This window comes from Equus caballus, chromosome 14 (assembly GCF_041296265.1).
Source record: "Equus caballus isolate H_3958 breed thoroughbred chromosome 14, TB-T2T, whole genome shotgun sequence".
NCBI lineage: Eukaryota > Metazoa > Chordata > Mammalia > Perissodactyla > Equidae > Equus > Equus caballus.
The window spans coordinates 100,297,291-100,320,507 of NC_091697.1; the positions used below are offsets into that span (position 1 = coordinate 100,297,291).

Here is a 23,217-nt window from a genome sequence, read left to right on the forward strand (position 1 = left end):
CCTTGACTTTGAGTTAAATGTTTTTTCCACAATCATAAATGACTTTGTCAACAGGAAGGCTTTTTCCCGTTAAAATATCGATTCACCATCATCGCGCCTTCAGGCAGATATTTTAAACTAGGCCCAAACTATTTTAAAATTTTTTACCCGAAATATAAAGAGTAAGCACACTTTCTTAGCCAAAGACTCTTTTGAAGAACCTGTTCTTCTCAGGATATTAATCCAGAGAGTACTGACATGACTATCGGTAGATATAATTTGTACTATCAGTAGGTAATCTCTTAAGACAGATTAGTATTTTACTGTACAAGAATTTAAATATGTTTTAGTATCTTGAATTATATTTTAAAGCAAACTGACTTCTGAATAGTGAAGTACAGATGTTAGTGCAGAATATTCTCAGTTGCTAGTGTGCAGACTCTTTTGGATTCTGTTGCTGTGACTACACAAGCTGATGAAGTAGGCAGTTGACCTAGGTGGTTAACTAGGTAATTTAAGATGAGGATTAGTCTAAATTTGGAAAGCTTATGTTATACAACACTAACATGATGTTAAAAATGCTTTAACTCTTGCAATCTTTATACTTTATATGTACCTTATATTTTAGGTAAAAGTAGATTTTTATCTAAATGAACTAGATTTTTGTCATTTTTTGCTTTAATTGTATAGGTATAATTTGGAATTTGTAAGTGGCTTTCAATTTCTTTTTTTTTTTTTTTGGCAAAAAAATGTAAATTTGAACTTCTTGGAGGAGGGCATACAAGAAGGAGTGACTACGGAGAGGCCTTCTCCCAGTCTTACTCCAAAGGGACCCGCAGGTGCCCAGCACCACACGCACTGCTTGTCCTTCTCAGCGGTCGCTTGATGGGGCCTCAGTCAGAGAGGAGAGGACGGCACACAGTCTCATTAAAATACGTTTATTCACAATGCCATTGTTTTAAGGACAAATTTCTCTCTTCAAATAGTCCATTGAATTGACACTATACCATCATTTTACCTTCAAAGGAACATGCACATCTCAAATAAGACATATCTCAATATTTATCTCACCATTTAGTTTTTAGTAATATTTTTAACATAATTTCTACCTTGTATTCATTTCAAAGTGAATTTACTATGGACAGGAATTATTAGTAACCTATTTTTATTTCTCCATGTTTCAAGAACTAAATTGATATTATTCCTTGGATTACTAAATGTATCCTATAACATCACTTTGTGAAAGGCAGCCATTCCAAAACCAATGACACAATATTTAATTATTAAATTTCTTAAATGAGTCCCGAATTTAAAAGACAGTTTCATAATTGAAATTGTGTGGTAAGGAAAATAGCAGAGGGAGTGTGAATATTGGGATAAGCTTCTATGTTAACTAATTAATGCAATTTAGAAGAGTTTCAGATGATGAAAGGGAGACAACTTTGATCAAATATGTGAAAACTAAACATTTTTTAAATGTTAAAGTTGGAAAATCTGCGGCTGGCCCAGTGGCATAGTGGATGAGTTCGCACACTCCACTTCAGGAGCCCAGACTTCGTGGGTTTGGATCCTGGACTCGGACTTACACACCACTCATCAAGCCATGCTGTGGCGGCATCCCACAGACAAAATAGAGGAAGTTGACACAGATGTTAGCTCAGAGCCAATCTTCCTCACACACACACACACACAAAAAGTTGGAAAATCCACTTAAGTTTTATCAGCTGGCGATGACATTATTACCTGAACAATCCACTGTTTCTGTCCATTTAAAGTTAAGTCCTGGGAATACATTAACATAGAAGAACACAGTGAGCAAAAAGCCAAACTGTGCTTAATTCTGAACTTCCTCTTGTTGGTTTGTCAGACCCTCCAAAGAATATTATAGAAAAAGCATATGCAGCATAAATTTGTTAGGATTTTATTTTTCAGATGCTGTTTTTTAAATAACCCTGGAAAATATGTGTAGCCATGAACTGTAGGCCTAATTTCTAAAAATGTTTCTAGAAAATATGTCATAAATGTGGAAATTAATTATGTAAAGTATGAAGGATTTGGCTTTCTCAAGCCTTGGTTAAATTGATTCTTAATTTGTATTCATTCTTAATATTCTTCATAATCTCCAACCCTTTAGAGTTGATAATTTGCTTATATTACATGTAAAGAATAATCTTTAAGTAAAGTATGTATTGTGATGTAGTTAAACAAAATTGTATTATTTCTCTATTTCTAGAAAAATATAATGCAAGTGGAAGTTTGGAAAATTTTAGGAATAAACTTAGAAAAATTTGGTGCACAAATCTGAGACACCAGAAATGTTCTCCTTCCACTCAACGTTGGACAACCACTAAAATGATTTTTTTAGGATATTTTTCAGACAGTTTTTGGACGGACAGAGTCAACACATCTTAGCAGCTGCTGATTCATCTAACAAAATGAATTGACTTGGGTTTTAATATAAGACCATTTTTTTCTTTTGTGGAAAGTACACACCTCAGAATCTGCTAGGCTCAAAATATGCAAAGAAATTTCAACTTTAAAATCTGTAATCAATTTTGAATTATAACAAACTCTTGATGAAATAGCCAGAACTTTTTAACCACAAATGAACCTTGGAAAAGAAATTTCTTCACCATTTTAAACAGTCACAAAAGAAAAGGTGAAGAAATTTGGTAACTTTAAAATTATTAAAGGAAATTGATGACCAAAGTGGATAATTCAGTCAAAACTATATACTCAGAACCAAGTTTGTACAATGCTATAGTCAGTAAGCCTCTTCCTGAATTCTTTACTGAGATTTACTTCCCTGAATTTCTTGATCTTATTTTTTTGCCTATTAGATATCATTATCTTAGTAATAATTCACATTTTAAAAAGTTTTATTATAGTTACTTTAGTCATCTCTGATGTTTTTACATTTTCGGTGGAAAATTTTCCAGATACTCTACAAAATAAAAAATAGGATGGTAATTTTTCTTAAAACCATTTATTCTACTGAAAGCAGCCACATTTCAGGGAAGTAAATTGATTTCTATTTTGTATAATTCTAAAATTTTTTAAAGCAGTTTACTTTCAAACCTGTATTTTACATTGAGCTGTTTTTTGTTTTATTTGTTTGTTTTACTCCAATAGCCTTTTATGTCACCTCGGTACCCTGGAGGTCCAAGGCCCCCACTGAGGATACCTAACCAGGTAAGATTTATGTGCTACTTGAGTTGTTTACATTTTTTTTTAAGAATCAATAAAGACTTTGAAAATGTCACAGATATTTCTCACCTGTAAAAATATTGAATGATCCCTTGTCTATCCCATTTAATGCTTCTAGTAATATATAGTTTACTTCGAGGGTTGGCAAACTATGGCCCATAGGTTGACTGGCTGTTTTTGTAAATAAAGCTTTATTGGAACACAGCCGCACTCGTTTATTTATATACTGTCTTTGGCTCCTTTTACTTCAGGAGCAGATTTGCGTGCTCATGGTGGAGACCATACATGGCCTGCAACCCTAAAATATTCACTATCTGGGTCTTCACAGAAAAAAGTTTGCTGACCCTTGGCGTCTGCCGTATACTTTCAACCTAATCTTTTAAATATATATAGTTTCAGTAAATGCTGATTATTCTCTCATTTAAAGGATGGCAATAAAATTTTCTCTGAACATACTTTTGTTTATTTTTATATAATGTAATTTCAATATTATGGCTGTAACATTCATGTCAATTTTGCCAAATTAACATATCAAACATAAAATTAGCTGCTTATAGGATGGTTAGATCTCTTAATAAATAAATTGTTAACAGTAAATCTTCTAACTTTTGTTTACCTACAAGAGCTCTGAGATTTCCTAAGTTTTGTCCTCAAATCATTTTTTACCAGTATCGTAAATGTTTATTTGCTACAGAGAATGAAGTATAATTTTTACTTCCGAGGAGTTTATAGTTTAGTTTATGATATAGACAGTGTGCATGTATATAACACAAGAAGAAATTAAATGCTTAACTGTATAGAATATTTATGTCGAGATAATTGTTTTGTCACTTTCTTATATCTGTTATTTGTATACTTCAGTGCTTTCCCACTTCTAAAGTAAACCCTGTTATCACAATAAATTCTCTTTTTATTCTTATTCTCTATTTCCACTTCCTTCCTGACCAAAACTGGAACAAGAAAGTTGTGCTTACTAACACATTTGATAGCAACAGAGTTCTGCTTCTCCTGTCCTAACTCTTACTGAAATAGTGCAGCGTCCTTGAAGTGTCCCAGTCAGCTTCTAGTACACAGCAAGGAGTGCCAGCACCCGCACTCAACCTCAGGGGAGGGCTTAACGCAGGCGGCAGTGCTGGATCTCTCGGGGATGCAGGGCTACAAGTCCCCCCATTCACAGCTGAGGGAGTTTCCTGCTTCAGACTGAATCTGCATTCAGCACATAGAGCCAGGAACGTGAAAAGAAATAGGGAAGAGAAGTGCACAGATGTCAGTTGTTCCAATATACAGGATTTTTTTTTCCTCTGGGGGTGAACCTATATATGTCGACAGTTGGATCTACTTATGTAGGTGCCTGAGTCTTTTACATTTCTTTTTAAAGAACAGAAAGTTGTGTCTTTCATTGGAGTCTTCAGAGTGTTTCAGACATCCCATCCATAGCTTTGTATCTTACATAGATTTAAGAGATTCCTGAAAATCTGAATTAGAGAAATGTGAATTTCTTGTACGGTGTGTTAGAATTTTTTTGACTCCATATTTTCCATATCAGTCATGAAAATCTGGTAGAATTATTGGAGTTGCGTTCATTTGACATTGTTGAAATGCCTGCTATGTGTAAGATACGATGTTAGGTTCCAAACTGATAGAGACTAACAAAATGAAAGACACACTCTTAGGAAGAGGAGTGGATTGTTGGTGGGAATGTGGAATTGTAAATCTAGATTGCTTGAAATGTTTTGCGAACAAGTATGTAACGCTTTTGGATTTTTAAAAGAGGCGATTAAAAAGTTAAAGGTAATAAAGAGCTGTGATACAGGCTCTTTTTCATCAAGAATTTTGATCAGAGGGCTGGCCCAGTGGCGTAGGCATTAGGTTCACGTGCTCCACTTCAGTGGCCCGGGGTTCACCAGTTTGGATCCTGGGCGCAGACCTCTGCACCACTTGTCAAGCCACGCTGTGGTAGCATCCCACATATAAAGTGGAGGAAGATAGGCACAGATGTTAGCTCAGGGCCAGATTTCCTCAGCAAAAAGAGGAGGAATTGGTGGCAGATGTTAGTTCAGGGCTAATTTTCTTCTTCAAAAAAAAGAATTTTAAATCGTCTTTACTTAAGTACATTTTAATACAATTGTACTCTTCTAAGTGGCATTTTTCTGGTCCCCCACCTCCCACATGTACGCATATAGTTAAACTTTGTTAATTCAAACATGTCTTTCAAGTTTATAATAATTTACACTTATACTATTTTTAAAAAGAATTTTCTGAGCAAATTAATTGTGTTAATAGTGTAAAAATAGTGTTTTAGGAAATCTTTAACCTAGTTAGGAGCATGACCTTTTCAAGCAACAAAATGGTTCTTCAATTTCATTATGTAGTCATTAAAGTAGAATTGGCAAAACTATTTTTGGTGATTAATTGCAATGATGTATATAAAAACACAAATATGTTAAAAAAAATTTTTTATTTAGTCTTCATTTAAAATGATCACAAACTAATGAAATTTTGTTTTATTGATAGATTGCATCTAAGAAAATAAAAAGTGAAATATTAACCTCTTCAACGTTGTTGATTAGTCATTTTAAATACATGAAAGACATTCATTAAATAGATCCTTCAGAATTCATAGTTACTAATGATTAGACTGTAGATTTTAATTTAAGTTCTCCTGAGATGGTTTTCATGGTTCTAGACTAAATCCACAATGGCTTACTGTTTGTATATTTATAGGACTGGGTATTTGGAACATGGAATAATATCACTATGCCAAAAAAATATAGGAAGAGGTAGTAGTCTCTAAAATGATGAAAGAGAAGTAAAATTACAAAAATACACAATATGGTAAAGAATGAATATATATGAGAAAACATATGAAACATAGAAATTAAGTCCAAAAAATATATTTGACTATACATTTTTATACTAGAATTAGTTTTGTCAAATCAGTCATTGGTGTTGAAGCAGCCATAACTGGAGTAGAACAGGTCTTTATCCTTCTCAGAGATAAAGTGATCAGAAAAATTCATAATATTCATTCAACGCTATGCTGAGGAACCATGGCAGCCAGAAATACAGAGACTGTTAATGAGTGATGCCAAGAGTAAACTGTTGATTCATTGATCCTATAGAATTTTGAGAATATATATTCTGTTTCTCACCATTCCTGAAACTCTGTAAGCAGGTATGTGAGTTGAAATAACACGTAGTTAGTGCTGTTGACCATTTTCTATTCTAAAACTGATTTTGGTATTCTAAAAACACACTACATCAGACCAGTTTTCTGGAACTCTCAAAGGTATTTGTCCAATAATAGATGAGTGGTTAAATAAATTATGGTATATCCAAATGGTGAAATCATGTGCAGCTATTAAAAGGCATGTTATAGAATTAAGTTTATTGATAGGATAAAGTGTTTATGATTTATTACCAAATGTAAAAAAGAAGGCACAAAGCATATGTAGTAAATGACCTTTGCTGTATCACTCAGTACATCAGAAACTCAAGAGAGTCTCCCCGCCAAGATGCACACACACATTTGTCAAAAAGACTGTAAGGACCATATCTTTTATTTCTGGGTGGTAGGATCATAAGTGATTTCTTTCTTTATTTATGTATTTTTGAAATTGCATTGAACAGGTATTTTATTTTTTATTAGAAGAAAGTATTATTAGTTAATTATATATATAGATAACTAAAAGTATACATCTTTATTTTTCTGGTTATTCAATGTATAAGATTACCCTTTATTGATACTGTATGTATAGTTCTTACATGATAAAAAAAATAATGGATGCTAAGGATAGGTATATCTTAAAAAGACTTTTCTTCATCACTTTTCAGATAGGGAAAAAATCACCAGGCATTTGAGAAAAAGAAAAGTTGTTGGGATGTTTACTTATGTATTGAAAATAAGTTTTACTATTATCCCCATATAACCAAAGTACCTATATTGTAAACAAACTATGTTCTTACTCCTCCTAGCATGTTCTCTTATTCAGGATAAATGCTGTTTAGCTTGTCCTTTACCAATAGTTTTCTGTCTGTAAAATTTTTCACATGTAGAATTTGACTTTTATTTAGTGATATCAATATGAAAACATAAGAGAAGGACTTCAGCCGCATAAAGAGGAATATATTCTATATTGAGTAAATAATAGGAGTCTTATAACTGAAATTATAAGGAGGACGTCTGTAGCAAATCTCTAACTTTAAAAATTAAAAATGTTGTACCTGTTTAAAATAAATTAGTGGTTAATGATGAAAGCATAACGTAGCTTTTGTTGCCAGTTCAAAATATCCCTTTCTGTCAGTTGAGATCTCCTTATTTCTTTGTTTCTTAGTGATAATTACACTATTAATGTATTTAAATTATTATTTGAAAACCAATGGAACAATTTTAAAAAGTGTTATTTCCTTATGACTTTGAGTTATGAGTGTATCCTGGGATATATGTATTTTCCAATTATTTTCTATCATTGTAGGACAAAGGAAATTAACAAACTCAATATGTCTGGCAAAAAAAGATATTTATTCTCCTTTCCAAACCAAGAAAAGTTTACCTACTGAATGTTGTGCATTCACTTACTCAGTTGAAGTTAGAGTTATATTGAACTTTTTGATACAATGTTTACTACTTTTGCCAAAACGTATCTCATTATCTTATAGCCATTTTGTCACAGATATACCGTTTTTGGATGTAGCAAGTACAAAAAATACATTGCCATATATTTGATTAGAAACTTCATAGCGCTTTACAAAATCTCTCTCAGAAATATTCAGTCCTTCAACAGATATTTGTTGAGGTTTCCTACGTGCCAGGCACCTTTCTAGATGTGGGGATACGTTGGTAAACAGACTAATGGAAATCCTCCTTCTTGTGGATCTGGCATTCTAGTGCAGCGCTGCCAAATAGAACCTTCTGGGGTGATGGACATGTTCCATTTCTGCACTGTCATGTACTGTAGCTTTAGTACTTTGAGCATTTGAAATGTGGCTAGAGTGACTGAGGAACCGAATTTTTAACTTTATTAATTTTAATTAATTTGTTTAAATAGCTGCATGTGGCAAAGGACATGTATTGTATTGGACAGTGCAGTTACAGTGGTTGAGATACAGAAAAAAGGAAAATAAATAAGTAAATAGATATATTAAAAGTGAGTTGTGCTTCAGAAACAAATATCTTCCTACATTGAATGTAACATTTCTATATTTTAATATCTATTCTATTGATATTGCCTTTTTATGGGGGGAAAAAAAAGAAGAAGACAGTGGTGTTGAAGGGCCCTCAGTTGTGTCAAGCCTCTTAGGTCCAAATGCCAGCAATGCTCAGCAGTGTATGACTTGCAGCAGGTCACGTCCCCTTTCTGGGCCTTGGTTTTCTTATCAGTAAAATGAGAGCAGACTTGTGTCTTTCTAAAAGCCCTCCTAGTTCTAAAATTTCTTGATTATATGGTACTACTTCATTTCATATAATTGAGGGGGCCCATTAAATTTTTTGGTAGATCAAAATTGTTAGCTGAATTATATCATAAAAGCATTGATACATTCACTATTTTTTCATCACTGGTGAGCATTTGGTCTCTATGAGTAGACTCCATGATGGTATTCAAGGAAATATATACCAGAATCTTAAGTTCCTAGAGGGGCTTACCACTGGAATCATATAATGAATCCTTTGTAAACTAAATAATTCCTTTATGAAGCAAGAAATTCCTCCATTTAATTATTTCTGTTTTAGTAAAATTTTGTATTATTTCATTTATTTTAAATCCTAGGATTTAAGGCTTATCTTTTAGAACTTTCAGAGTATGTCGACTTGATGTGAAGCCCTGGCTTGGCTACTTAGCAATAGTATAACCATGGACAAATTAACAAAGTACTTATGTGTTAAACCTCAGTTTCTCATCACCAAAAAGGATGAATACTAATAACCTCATAGGATTGCTGTAAGCATTGAGTGAAATAATAAATATAAAGAGTTTAGCATAATTCCTGACACAGACTGGCTCACAAGTGTATATTATTGTTGATATTATGTTTTTTGTTATTAAACACTCTCACCATTAGTGTTATTTTCTCTGTCAGAATGAAGATCCTTTATAGAGCAAAGAATGTGTGCCAAAATTTGCACCAGTTAAACAAATCTGAATGGAATACGTTTCACATGTTAAAAAATATAAAAATAATATCTACCACAAGATATATAAATTTATTTTTCTCAAGAATTAAAGGTTTAAAAACATGCAGTGGTTATGCCCTTGTTGATGCACAAAACCATCATCTGGTCATCCCAGGACTCATAAAAGTGTTTTAAAAGTTAGAGATTTGACTTATTCTAAAAGGTAAACATTGATGACTAAAGAGTTAGATTTAGATAAAGACACTCATTTTGAAAGACGACTTAACCAAGATTTCTATAAGATTTGACCAAGACAACTTGATAAGATTTCTGTAGGATTATGATATATTTTGAAGTGATAAATTGAAACAGAGACAGACTTGTCAGTTGTTCTGATATTCCAAGGTAAACAAGAAAAAGTAAAATTTTGAAGAAAATGGTTCCCAGTGATAAAACATGATGTCTCCAGTGAGACTTAGAAATTCAGAATTAAAGTTCATAGTGTCAAACTCTAACTACTTGGAGACTTAAAAAAGTAAGAACTTCAAACTTACAATTGAAGATAATTTTGATAAGTCATATATTTTTCAGTCATCCTTCTAACTCACTTCTTTATAACTTTTAGCAGTGTTGACCACTTCTTCCTTCTTGAAACTCTCCTTGTGCATTCTGAAATGCTGATCTTGGCCCCCTGCCTAATTTTATACCTATTCAGTTTCGGTTTCCTGTCCTACCTCTTCTTGGTATTTTAAAATAATTATACATTTGATCTTTTTTCTTCTCACTCTTTCAAGTCTGTTCCATTCCTATGACTTTGTCACCGGTGATTCCTAAAATTGTCCAATCTAAACCCTATTCCTTCCATAAATATTTACTTGTCTGAGCCATTAGGCACAGATGAGGTCCACACTCTGTCAGAGCTTGCAGTCTGTTGGAGATACAGAGAAGAAAACAAGCCATGATCATGTTTAAGTTCTATGAAAGTGAGGTATATGACCCCATAAAAGCACCTAAACAGCCCTAACCTTCCCTGCTGAGACATTCGGGGAGACGGGAAGGGGACACACGGAGGTAGCAAAGAAAAGAGATGGCCATTGTGGTTGGGAGATTGGTTAGATTGAACAAATAAATACATTGATTGAAAAAATAAGTAAAAGATATTCAAGATCATGAAAGCCAGGCTTCTCACTGTTGGAGAACATACTTACAAACATAAAAAGAAAGAAAGCTAAACAATAATCCTGAGATTTTCACTTGGAATTGGAGGTGTTGAATTGGTGCTGGAGAGTATGAATTTATGGTTTGTGTATGTACCATACACACACACACAGATAGATATAGAATTACTCATAGATGTATGTGTGTGCATATACACATACATAGATTTTTGAGCTCAGCATCTACTGAGAAAGCCTAAAAGTAATGCCCCCAACTAACAACAAACACTCTGAGAACCCAGATCTTGATGCCTAAATACTGTCTTCCAGAGGAGGAATCAGGGACCTTTGGAGAAAGGACTGATTCCAGAGCTAGGCCAGAAAAAGAATGAGATGAACCCGGAACATCTTTTGCCAGTAAGGAAATACTCAAGATATGATGGAGACATGTCAAAAGGATGTAAGAATCAGCTTGAAGAGCCTTCCACTGACCACATCTTGGGTAATTTTAATATTAAAATAAATGATGATAGTAATATATTACTACCCATTGAATAAAAGAAGAATCCAAGTCTATATTTAAATTAAAAATTTATAAACAAATGAGAAGGGAAAGCTCCTCCTTATAGTGGAATGCCAACTAATAAGCATAGAAAGAATGGATAGACATCAAATATGTCCACTTTGCAACTATCATGGTGCTCAAGCATTGTCAGTGGATGCTAAGGCTGGTAGGTTGATAAAGGATGGATGAAGAATGGATATTGATAATCTCGGAATAGCTCCAATACTGAAAGTAATAAATTACAAAGGGGGAAAATAATGATCTGATAGTGGAGAAACCTGGCAGACACCAACACAATCAGATGACAAAGGTTAACATCACCAGTGATGGGTTGAATCAACATCATGTGCCCTCTAATGTGGTACACTGAGAAGAACATAGCATCATTTCTGCGATATCCTTCTAAGAAAGTATGACCTGAGTCTGGGTCACGAAGAGGCATCAGAGGATCGTCTTGTAGAATTTAAGGCCTGTTCTCTTTAAAACTGTTGGGGACGTGATAAGGGAAGACCAAGGAATTAGTCCTGCTTGGAGGAGCATGAAGAGAAGTGACAACAAATGCAACATGTATTCCATGAGATCCTGGTCCCAGAAAGAAAAAAGAAACATTATTGAGACAAATGACAAAACTTGAGTGAGGTCTGTGGCTTGGATGGCAGTGTTGTCTCAGTATTGATTTCCTGCCTCGAAAAGTTGTATTGTGGTCATGTAGAGGAATATCCTTGTTTAGGGAGCTATATTCTGTAGTACCTAGGGGTACCGAGCATAATGTCTGCAACGTGCTCTCGGGGTTCTGAAAAAGACTTATAATAACAAATGTATATAGAGAGAAGGAGAAAGGGTCACAGGGCGAATGTGATAAAATGTTAACACTTGGACAATCTGTGTCAGGGTATATGGGAATCCTTTTTACTGTCTGTGAAAGTTTTCTGTAAGTTTGAAATTTCTAAACAATATGTACATATTTTAAAGCAAATAACAGAAGGATAATTTATCCCAGACTAGGATAATAGGAAAGAATTTTGTTAGGAAGTGGTCCCTAAACTGAGATCTAAAATATGTCAGCAGTAGGCGCTTAAGGATCTGTGAGCTCCTTGAGAGGAGAGAGAGTTTATTTTCAGTTTTTGTTTTGTTTTTAATGGTTGATATTTAGGTGGTGTTCACTGAATGTATGAATTGGAAAAAAAACTGCAGGAAGTTCAGTGTGACTGGAAGTTAGAATGTCAGTGTAGCAATGGCAAGAAATTAGGCTGGAAAGGTAAGCAGCGAACACATCATGTAGTAGGAACTCAGTAAATATGTATTGAGTGTGTCCGTAAGGAAAAAAAAAATATGAAAGAATTACAAAAGTGGCTTAAGAAATGGCCGCTCCTTCCTGCATCTCAAGTGGTAACAAGTAAGGAAACAGTTATGATCTGGATATGTAAACTCCTTACTATTACTGAAATGTTGGAAAATTTTATTAACTAGACAAGATTGATCCTGCTTTAAGTTAAATCGGTGAAACTCACCAATTGTCAGGACTGTGTGTGTCTGCGTATACACATAGACTTGGTAGGACCCCAGGTGTGGATGGCTTTAGCTCTCGGCGCTGCTCTGACAGCTGTTGGAAACTCGCGACTCAGTAGACCCCCAGTGTGGCACCCTGCGTAAGGTGAAGCCTGTGGATCCCCATCCTTTTCAGTTCTTTTTCTCTTTTCCCAGCCAAATTGTTTCAACTTAATTGGAGTACTATTTTTCTAAATAGTTTCTTAGGGAAAAAATGACTACAACAAAAATATTCGTTGGCCCCTCGGCATTTTAGTCCTGCTGCTATTGTAATCCCAGATGAATAACGTATTCTGCAGAAATAGAGAGCTTACGTTTAAGAAGCAAAATTAGTTATTTCAGTACCTTCAGTAAATTAATTTTGGAGGAAGTCATTATACTCAGGAAGAAATAGGACAGTTTTCGCCTAGAGTTTTATGCCCCCCAAATACTTAGTTTGTTTGCCACGAAATTGGGCAAAGGAGAATCTTTCTAGAACTAAGAGCTTATACTAAGTATATAGACCTATAAAATTTATAAATGAATGTGAAATATTAAAAAATCTTGTAAAATACTCAAATGCATTCTGTAATTTTTGGAATTTTTAAAGAGAATTATTAAAGCACTTATTTTATAAGTATTTTACAATATTACTTTTTATTTTGTTTTACTAAATATGCTAGGCACTTGGAGGTGTCCCAGGAAGTCAGCCATTACTTCCCAGTGGAATGGACCCAACTCGACAACAAGGTGACTACTTTAAAAGTGAAATTGATGTTGCAGATTCTCAAAGAAAATCCTTATCTCTTAAGGAAAATTCTGTTTGTATAAATCTTCCATAATTATACCAGTTGCATTTTTGCAGGTAATATGGCCAAGTGATTTATATTTTCAGCTAACTCTTAATTATGCATAATAGTGAGGGCATGATAACATAAGAAACAGAATAATTAAATATCCAAGAATCCATATTTTAACTAATAACTTCTAAAGCTTTTTATATAACTTCTAACAAGTAGGAATCAAAGTAATTATATCACTTATGATTTCCTCTGCCTTTTTCAGAAAGGGAGATTAGTCCACCCAAAAGATGAGCAGGAGGAAAGAGGATGCTGAGCCACAAGTGACTTGAATAGTTTCACAAACCCAATAATCAAGTCGTTCCAAAGAGATGTTTAGGTACCACAGTTATGTACAGCTCTGTTGTGCTGTTCCCAGGGAAGAGAGGTAAATGTTGTGAGATGCATAATTCAACACAGAGTAGGAAGAAAATTTCAATCTTAAGACATTTAACGGAGAGTGTGGGTAGGTCGTGGTAAGAAAAGTGGCCAGAGAAGCCAAGATTAGACGATGTCAGTAACTCAGTCCCTTAGTAAATACGATGTTGTAAAACCAAGCAGAGAGGAAGCTGTTGGCCTCTGGTTGAGCACTCACGCTGATTATATTGCTAATATCTTCATACTTTGTAATTTCTTTAGGACATCCAAATATGGGTGGGCCAATGCAGAGAATGACTCCTCCAAGAGGAATGGTGCCCTTAGGACCACAGGTAAATAATCAGTGCAGAAAGCTACTTGCTGAGTTTTTTGCCTTCATCTTATAAGAACAAACTTATTATTTGCTGGCTTTTATTATATGCGTTAAAGCTTGTATAACATAGTTGTTAGGCTCTTGAGGACATAATATCTGTGACGTGTCCAAATTGATGTAACAACAAACTGTATTTTAACAGGTGCTATCACATATGCCTTTAGTTCATTAGAGAAAATACATTGCATAAAAATATAGCAATTATTGTAGAAAGATATTTACCCTTTTGTTAGTTATATTAAGGAAATACTTTTAAATTTATAGTAATTATTATAAGAAGATAACCATGCAAGTTAAATAAAACACAGTTGATCAAAAATATTAAATAGAATAAGCAGCATAAAATATATTTCTATAAGTCTTTTAAAGAATGCCATTGACAATGTATTATATACAACCATATTTCTTTATAGAATGTGGAAACAATAGACAATGACTTAGAAATAAACATTAAAATGGGTCTCCCTGAACAAGCGTAATACCATCAGTATACATGTGTTGGTAGCCTGCTTCTCTATCGAAGTTTCCATGCAGTATACACTGAAGTCAAACCTGTCCTCGCTGTTGGTAGCATTTTTAAAGTATGCTATTCCAGGCTATCGTTTATTTTATCTAAAGCATCCTTTTGTCTCCCTTGGGAAAATGCGTGAAGTAGAAATTAATTGTCTTTCAAAGAAATGAATCCAAAATCCAGAATTTTAAATTTCTACCTCATGGGTCAGAAGTTAGTATGTTATAAACTGGTTAAAAGAGGAATTAATTTATTTTCTGTATCCTTTCCTAGAACAGCATTGAAGTGATAGTTTAGGAGCTTGTTTCGTGAATCTATTTAAAAATTACATTAATATTTTGTTGTGTTCCCAAAGGAGTCAGAGAATTAAAAATCTAACATGCAGATAACGTGATTTAGACATAGGCGTTTCTAACCTATATATAATAATATATATATTAACTATATTGAAATGTGAAGCACATACAACCACATTTTTCAAAGATACTACGTTGCGTGACAAAGTAACACACTGTACAAATACGTTTGATATCCTCAAAGTCAGAAAAAAACAATTTCTTTTATTTAGGCTCAGTTCTTTCTTATGATTTTCTTAAGATCTTATAAAACTCTGATTTAGATATTTAAATTATTTTTCCCTATTTCTACCCATGTTAGGGACGATGATTTATGTGACCAGTCATCATTGAGTTATTAACAGCAATTAGAATTTATGAGATCTATAGGATATTTCATTGATTGAATATACTTTTAGTCTAATGAACTAAGCCAACCAGTTTGGCTATAAAGAACTTGAGTGATTTTTTTCCGGAAAGATTTTTATAATAGATACATTTCAAATATATCTCAAAAACTTTATGCATATAATTTAGTTATCATTGTTCATTTGGTTCACTTATTTTCCAGCTAGCTGCTCTTTAAGCTTTTGTCATCCCCAGACCAGTATTTTTAATACTTTTAAAAACTAGAGTCTGACTTAAAAGTCAGTTTTGCAATCGTTGAAAGAAATACCAATGCTTACCTAAGTTATATGAACACTTGGATCTCATTTGACAATGCAGAAATAAAGAGCATACTGGCCTTTATGTTTTATAAATATCTAGCTATATGTATATATGTTTTGTATTATAAGTAAATTACAACAGAAAATGAGAAAACATATTTCTGTTGAGTAATCTCTTATTGATGAGTTTTAATAAATGTGAATTCTTTGTTGCATTTTCAAACCCAAAGAGAGTAGTTTTTTTCTTCCTTTAGGATTAGTATCCTTCCTATCTATTCCTTTATAATTTGAGGGAAGTAAAGTATTCTGGCATGAATTTACCTCAGAAATCAGGAATACCTACAGTAACTCTTTTAAATCACAGTATGCAAAGTATAAAAAGTTAAAGGAAATTATTTATACAAATCATGTACTTAAGTGAAAAAAGGAGTCATGTTCATGTGAACGGTACAACAGATAAAAGTGAGGTACAATTATTTGTAATGGGGGTTCTTGTGAGATATTTACTTATAACTAACGCCTGATATAGAAAAGATGCGCATTATAAACTATGTGATTTGTAGTAAAGGTTAGCTGTGTTTCTTGCAAGGTAGTAGAGAACAACTCTCACAGCAGACATTTGATCACACAGATGCGACCCAAGAGCAGAATGCCTCTGCCTTTGTGCAGTCGAATTACAGAAATAGTCTCTGGAATATTGTCTCTAGCCTCATGCACAGCAAAATACATGTCTCTTTTTTATCAGAGATATTGTTTCCATAATTTTGTGAGCTTAAGATCACTGTGGTGAAGAGGGACAGTAGTTATCTATTGGAACAACTGAATTCCTAGAACAAATATGTCTAATCTAATGCTTCTTAGATAATGCCCATTTAGGCAAAGTGCGCACCTAGAACATAGTAAACGTGATGAATACTTTATTGCATGGATGAAAGAATAAAAGTTTGCTCCAAATCCTGGCATATTTTCCCACCCCTTAATCTATTTTAAATCTAAATTTTTCAGTAATATATGATTTTTAAATTGATATCCATATTTTTTCAATAGAAAAGCAAAATTATCTATTTAATCAAGAAAAAATGTCTTCCCTAATACCATATTTGAAGTCATTTTTCTACTTGCTTTTGGAATAAGATATACTTACCTTGCCTGTGTTTCTATGCTCAGCAGGTGCCATATGATTAACAGAAAAACTTGCCAGGATTACCCAACTAGTTCTAGTTCTCTAGAAATCCAAAGGATAAATGAGTTAGGGTTAAATAAGAACATGTCATGATTTCCAAATCAAACACTTGGGGTGGGAAATGGTGAGATAGAAATGCGTGATAGGCTGTCATGTAAAGAGAGAGTAAACTGATTCTGTATTTTCAAATCTAAGATGGGAGGTAGAATTCAGCTCAGTATAGAGAAGAACTTTCTAGAAACTAAACTGCCCAATCACGGAAAAACTCTTTGCTAAACTTTCTAAGCAGAGTCTGAACAGCCATTTTGTCAGGAACATTGCATTGTGAGAGAGATTAAACCAGATGGAATTGTATAACTGCTATCAGCTTTAAAATTCAGTGATTCTAAATTACCTCTTCCCATTCTGCCTTTGTTGCTAGCACTTGGAAAGCCAGTTGTGATTTCTTATCTTCCTGTTTTCTTTTTGCTTCAGATTATGCACAAAATTAAAATATTTTGTAAATCTATCAAGTTTTATATCGGACAATTTCTTACTCGTTTTCCCGTGACACTAGAGCACTGTGATGCTTGAGCACTGGACATACAAAGATGAGTAAAACAGACTCGGCCTCCAGTGTACTTGTTATTTGGCATGAGATGCGGATACGTAAAGAAAAACTATTATGCAGTAGAAGAAAGTCTAGAAAAGAAATATGCAAACTCTGTCAGGAAGTCATTCCATAAACAAGCAAGAAATTCTGTTGGGATGGAGGGCTCAAGGGAAGCTGATGAGAAAAGCACTCATTTAAGTGAGTCCCTTACTAACTGTGATGAGAAAGAGCAGCTACGATTTTTGAGCACCAAGTGTCATGCTATTAATGCAGGAAGCACTATGACAGGTGTTTTATATGATTTCATTTTGTCCTCCAACAAGCTTATAAGGGAGATAATATTATCACTTTACAGATAAGGAAATTAAGGTTGAGCGGATCCCTGGGAGAATCATTGGGCCGAGATCACATATATCGAAAGAGGGGCAGAGGAAATGGGGCAGTGCAACAGAGATTCAAGCCCATGTGTCTGTGTCCAGAGCTGTAAAGAAAACTAGTGTTTTCTTTAATAAAATAAAACACAGATCTTCTAAGACTAAAAATGAGGGAGACTTTCCCTGTGAAGCATTTCTGCTATACTTTACCATTCAGATTTTATTCTCAGTGACTAACTTTCTTCTCAGAGACGCCTTGCTAGCACTGCTCTGCTGCCACCATGCCGGGTCCCGAGGTTAAGGGAAATAGCTATCCTTTTAACCAATGATCCAGTGTGGACAAGAACCACTTTACTATCCCATAGCACACGGAATTGGGATATTTAAATAAGATTTCCTGAAAGTAAAAGTAATAAACGATGAGAATAGCATGTGCCTAGGTAATTTGTTTATAAACTGTGGCTTAGCCTCTAAAGTTAACAGACCTTCTCTCATTGAATATTTCCTTGTCATCTTAGCACCTACTACACAGAAGGCCACAGCAGATGAGTTAACATGAGTGTAAACATGTATTGTGTGTTTCTAAACCACAAGGAATCCAGTAGGCTGGAGGGTATAGTTGGGAGTAGGAGAAGAAGGTAAGAATTATAGAAAATGAGGGCAGGAGATAGGCTGAGAGTAATCTGTGAAGGACTTCATAGAACCAAGCTGAGGAGTATAGGCTTTATTTGATAGGCAGTGTGGGACATCACGGCTTTTAAGTGACGTAAGTAGGACTGAGTTTTAGAAGCGTAGTTCTGGAAGCAGTATGGAGGATACTTTAGGAGGAGGAGAGACTAAGTCAAGAGAGACCAATTAAGATAGTACAGTAGTCTTAGTAAATGACAAAGATTAGAGATACGAAGGAGAGGACTATTTCAAGAGCTATTTCACAGGTAGAATCAATAGTTTTTGGCAACTGACTGGCTGTGGAAATTGAAAGAAAAAGAAGAGACATCAAGGAGCTTGCAGAGGTTCTTAGCCTGGACTGTTGTGTGGAAGGTGACGCCACAGAACTAACTGAGGAAGGCAGTATAAAGAGCACAGTCGTGAGAAGAAAATATTGCATTTACTTTTAGAAATGCTGAGCATGAAGTGGTATCCATTTAGAAACAACCCATATGAAGTTCACCATATGAGTTGTCTAGGAGCTTAGGGGACATATCATGAATGTAAAAGATTTGGGATACTTAACTATAAGTAGTTGTTGAACTAATGGAAGCAGATAAAATTACCCGTAAATGTGCATTTATTGAAAAAAAAAATGCTATGGCTAGAACTTGGGGAAAAGCAACATTTAAAGAGTTAGCCAAATAAAAGGAAACTGCAAAAGAGTAGTCAAAAAACTTGAAGGAATAGTGATGTCAGAACACCAAGCATGAAAGTGGCTGGTAGTGTCAAAATGAATCAACAGGACAATGTTAAAGTTAATCTTTTGGCCTCTGTGCTAAGTGAAATAAGCTAATATGCATGTTAAAGCATTAAAATGTTTTTATCCTTTGAAAGCACATTATAGATATTGACAGAGGTTTATTGAGTTGTGTAATTCATGCATACATATTTTGAGTGTACTTTAGTTTTCTTATATTTTTGTGTTTGTATTAGTGTATTTGAGTATTGGATGTATTATTTTGTGAACAGAAGTTCTTATGTTGGGTTCCCCTGTTTGTTTTTTTTCTCAGACTTTATGTAACTTTCCTGGTTCTGACAATTTCAAATATGTTGACTAAGTCTTTTCTTTAAAAACAGTTTTGGATTTGTGAAATGTTTTATTTGAAAAAGTTCACTGTTGTACAGATAGTGGGAAGTTAGTGAAGACGTGTTGAGTAGTAACGTTTCAGTTATACATTAATCGTTAACATGCTCCAATGATGTTACATATTCGCATCATTTTTAAAAGACACAAACCAAAGTAATCGTTAAAATAGAAGCAAAGGGACAAGAGTGGAGCCTTCAGAGAATGAATTGCACAGGCCTCTCCATCAGGAGTTATGTAGGGAAATCATTAACCTGCTCTCCTTTCTTTCCCCCCTCCTCTTTGGTTTTGTTTTTTTGTTTTGTGGTAGTCTGACCCTTGGTTATCATTACAGAACTATGGAGGTGCAATGAGACCCCCACTGAATGCTTTAGCTGGCCCTGGAATGCCTGGAATGAACATGTAAGCAAAATGCTGTGTTATCCTGTTTACTCAAGTGCTCTGTCTTCTGTTTTCTGAAGTGACACTAACTTGTAGCACAATTTGAGGTCCTCACGCTCTGTGTACTATAAACAAACTAAACATGAGCCTCAGTGTTTGCTTCCTTTCACAACATAGTCTCTGTTTGTCTTCCTTCCTTTGTGACCTTTAACTTTTTTTCCATTTTCAGGTGCCATAAATGCCAACTTTCAGGCTATTTCTTTTTGATTTTCATATTTCATTTGTCATAAAAATGGGTCTTTAAAAGTAAGCCCACAGTCTCCAGATAGTCTGTAGAAAAAGATGAAGAGAGGCTGACACCACGGCCATGGCTTAGCTCTACAGAAGTAGATAATTGAACATTGGTAACTTCATCTTAACAGATACGTAGTGATTCCTAAGAGTGTGGTTTTTAACTCATAAATCTATGTCTTGACTTTCACTTTGTTGGGGCCACTCTTAACACTGGAAGAATTCTCTCTGGTAGTGTCTTCTATACTAAGGAATTTTCCATGGTGTAGTAGGAATTCCTTTTGAAAATTCAGGATGCACTTAGATGAGGAGTAAACTAACAGGATGTTTTTGTTTGTTTACTGAAAAGGGCCTTTCAAGCCCAAAGACAATAGTTTGTTTCGATCAGCAAATATAATGCAGTTTCTTAAGGAATTTTTATTTGCTTTTCATTATCTGACTTGCCCACAAAGTTCCACCTACACCAGGTGCTTGTTAGTGACTTTCATTAATTCACTTGAGGATCAATTCCATGATGTGGCCTAAGGCAGGCTTGCCAGAAATAATGAAAATGCTCCATATAGGGTTGTGGGTAGTCTCCTCTAATAGATTTCCCATCAGTCCATGTTTTGGTTACTTACATGTCAAATTTAAAACTCTACCATCACTTAATTGCATTGAAGATATACTGTGAGATAAGTTCTTTTAATGTACATAGGGATTTTTTTATGTTTCTGAAACCATTTTCATGGAAAGCAGTTTTGCCTAAAATAGAAAATAGGTTAATAGGTGGATACCAGCCAGACTCAAAACTGACAGAACAAGGGGAAAAAGTAGGTCAAATTTTCCTATCACTTCTTTTCAATTTGGAAGTAAAAATGGGTAGACATGAAGTCTGACTTTTCTTAAATTCCTCAAAGGCTTAGCCGTTATTAATGGTTGATACAAAAAGGAGCAAGTGATATTTTATGCTTATTTCTAAAGCTGAAACTCTTACCAATAGGATTTAGATATATATAAAATTTACCTACCTGAGATTCTGACTTTAAATTGAAATAGCTTGTAAGATATATAATTTTGAATACTATGTATAGATATAAGGAGTATACATCTTGAATACTGTGATCAACCCAGAATTATCATTAAGTATTAAGAATGTGTCTAGTATTATTTTATATTATTATTCTTCATTATAATCAGCCATGTGGTGATCTTTAGATCTTTAGTTTTTGCTAATACAAAGAAAAAAGTTATTTTCATGTGACCATTGAGAGACTCAAATAGCTGTTTAAAATGTTGAAGTCCTTTCTCTAAACTATGAAGACTAAAAATTTGGCTGAAAATTTTAATATGATTATTTTTGTTGATATTTGAGTAAATATGCCAAGATACTTTTAAATATTTTCTATTACATAATATTTTACTATTTATATAATTTCTAGTTCTTAAGGAATCTTTAAGCCTTACAGACTCAGATTTCCGTTATTTGATACTATTGTCTTTTATTTGGGGTCTTATATTACTTTCAGTTTTCCATAAATTAGGATTCCTTCCAGGATATTGAAAATGTAACTATTTACATAGTTACATTTGTAAATATTTCCCTCTAACAGGGAAAGTTCTGAATTATGGAAGATGCAACCAGAGAGAATAATTCTTGCATTGGTGTCAACCCCAACAAAGCAAAAGTGAATTTAAAGAAACATGAAAAATAAAACACGTTATTATCTCTATTGTACTCAATAGAGTAAGCTTTATTGAAATTCACTTCATAATTTATTATCTTTACAACAAAGTGGATCTTACTGTGTTGTGGCAAACAAGTATTTATAACTAGTATTTGTGGCTAGTCACATCTTTGCAGGTTGGGTACCTTAAAAATTGAAGGCAAAGGCATTAGAATAGTGTTACCTCAAGCTATGTTTTTAGCAGTCTAAAATATTCGTTTATTGGGGCCAGGAGGGCCCTGCTGGAGAATCATATCTGGATGATTTGTCTTTAGCTTGTCACTTTTTCTTGTTTGCCTTGAAAGTATGACAATGAAAATTACCCAACCCTGGTCACTAAAGTATTTTTAAATACTATATTCTAACGGACAACTTTATCCCTTTATTGAAGAATAAACCATTTGGAACAAAATTTTGATAATTTTGTTGTTAAAAAAATTGTTCACCTCCAAAGAAAATGGTTATTCTGATACAATTTTTACATTTCTGTGCTCTAAACTCAGGATAAAGTATACATAGTGTCATTTAAAATTAAAATAAGAATATACTTTTAATGTTTTTATAACTAGCGTTACATCTTTAGAAGTAAAAGCTTAATAGCAGTTTCAGTAATTTAAAGTAGAATTTACAAATGTAAATGTTTCAAATGCATTATAGATTATTTTTTAAAGAAAAGTATGTTTCTAAATTAACAAAATTTTTACAGATTTCCAAAGAATTTAGCATTCAACATTAAAACATTTCTAATTCAACTTTGTATACTTTAGTATTTTATAAAAACTAAGGACAAAGAATTTCAAAGGGTCTAGACCTTTTTGTTCTAAATCGTATCGTATAGAATTGTAAAATTTGTGTAATTATTACCTTGAAATAAAATGGTTACCACAAGCGAAATGTTGGGAGAAACTTATCTTATCCATATGAATTATTATTTAATCTATTATATTCAAATACAATTTAATATGAAATATGCAGAGATTGGTTTAGTATTTGTCCAACAATCAAAATGCATAAAAGGTATTTTATGTTACTTGTAATAAGTTTAACATTTAATTTAATGCTACTTATTTAATTAAGTAAAATGTTTAACATTTAATTTAGCATATTAATTTAACATTAGACAAATTAAATAAAATATATTTAATACATCATATTCATAAGTCCTTATTTACACATTTCAAAATTATGAGATTGTTATCTACATAACACCACTGTATATAATTTTTTGCCATGATTTGGATATA

General features: G+C 33.6%; 1 protein-coding gene across 18 annotated transcripts in view; it reads left to right on the forward strand.

Annotated features, from left to right (window-relative positions):
- The window catches only part of SSBP2 (single stranded DNA binding protein 2), a 293,363-nt gene that overhangs the window by 223,288 nt on the left and 46,858 nt on the right, over nucleotides 1-23,217 (forward strand). For 11 of the 18 annotated variants that reach the window (XM_070234613.1, XM_023618064.2, XM_070234615.1 and 8 more), the window contains 4 exons: nucleotides 3,112-3,171; nucleotides 13,231-13,297; nucleotides 14,026-14,096; nucleotides 19,930-19,997. In XM_070234613.1, the coding sequence (XP_070090714.1) occupies nucleotides 3,112-3,171; nucleotides 13,231-13,297; nucleotides 14,026-14,096; nucleotides 19,930-19,997 (266 nt within the window). Of the gene's footprint in view, nucleotides 1-3,111; nucleotides 3,172-13,230; nucleotides 13,298-14,025; nucleotides 14,097-19,905; nucleotides 19,998-23,217 lie in introns of all 18 variants that reach the window. The other 7 variants (XM_070234612.1, XM_070234608.1, XM_070234614.1 and 4 more) reach the window with 1 other exon arrangement.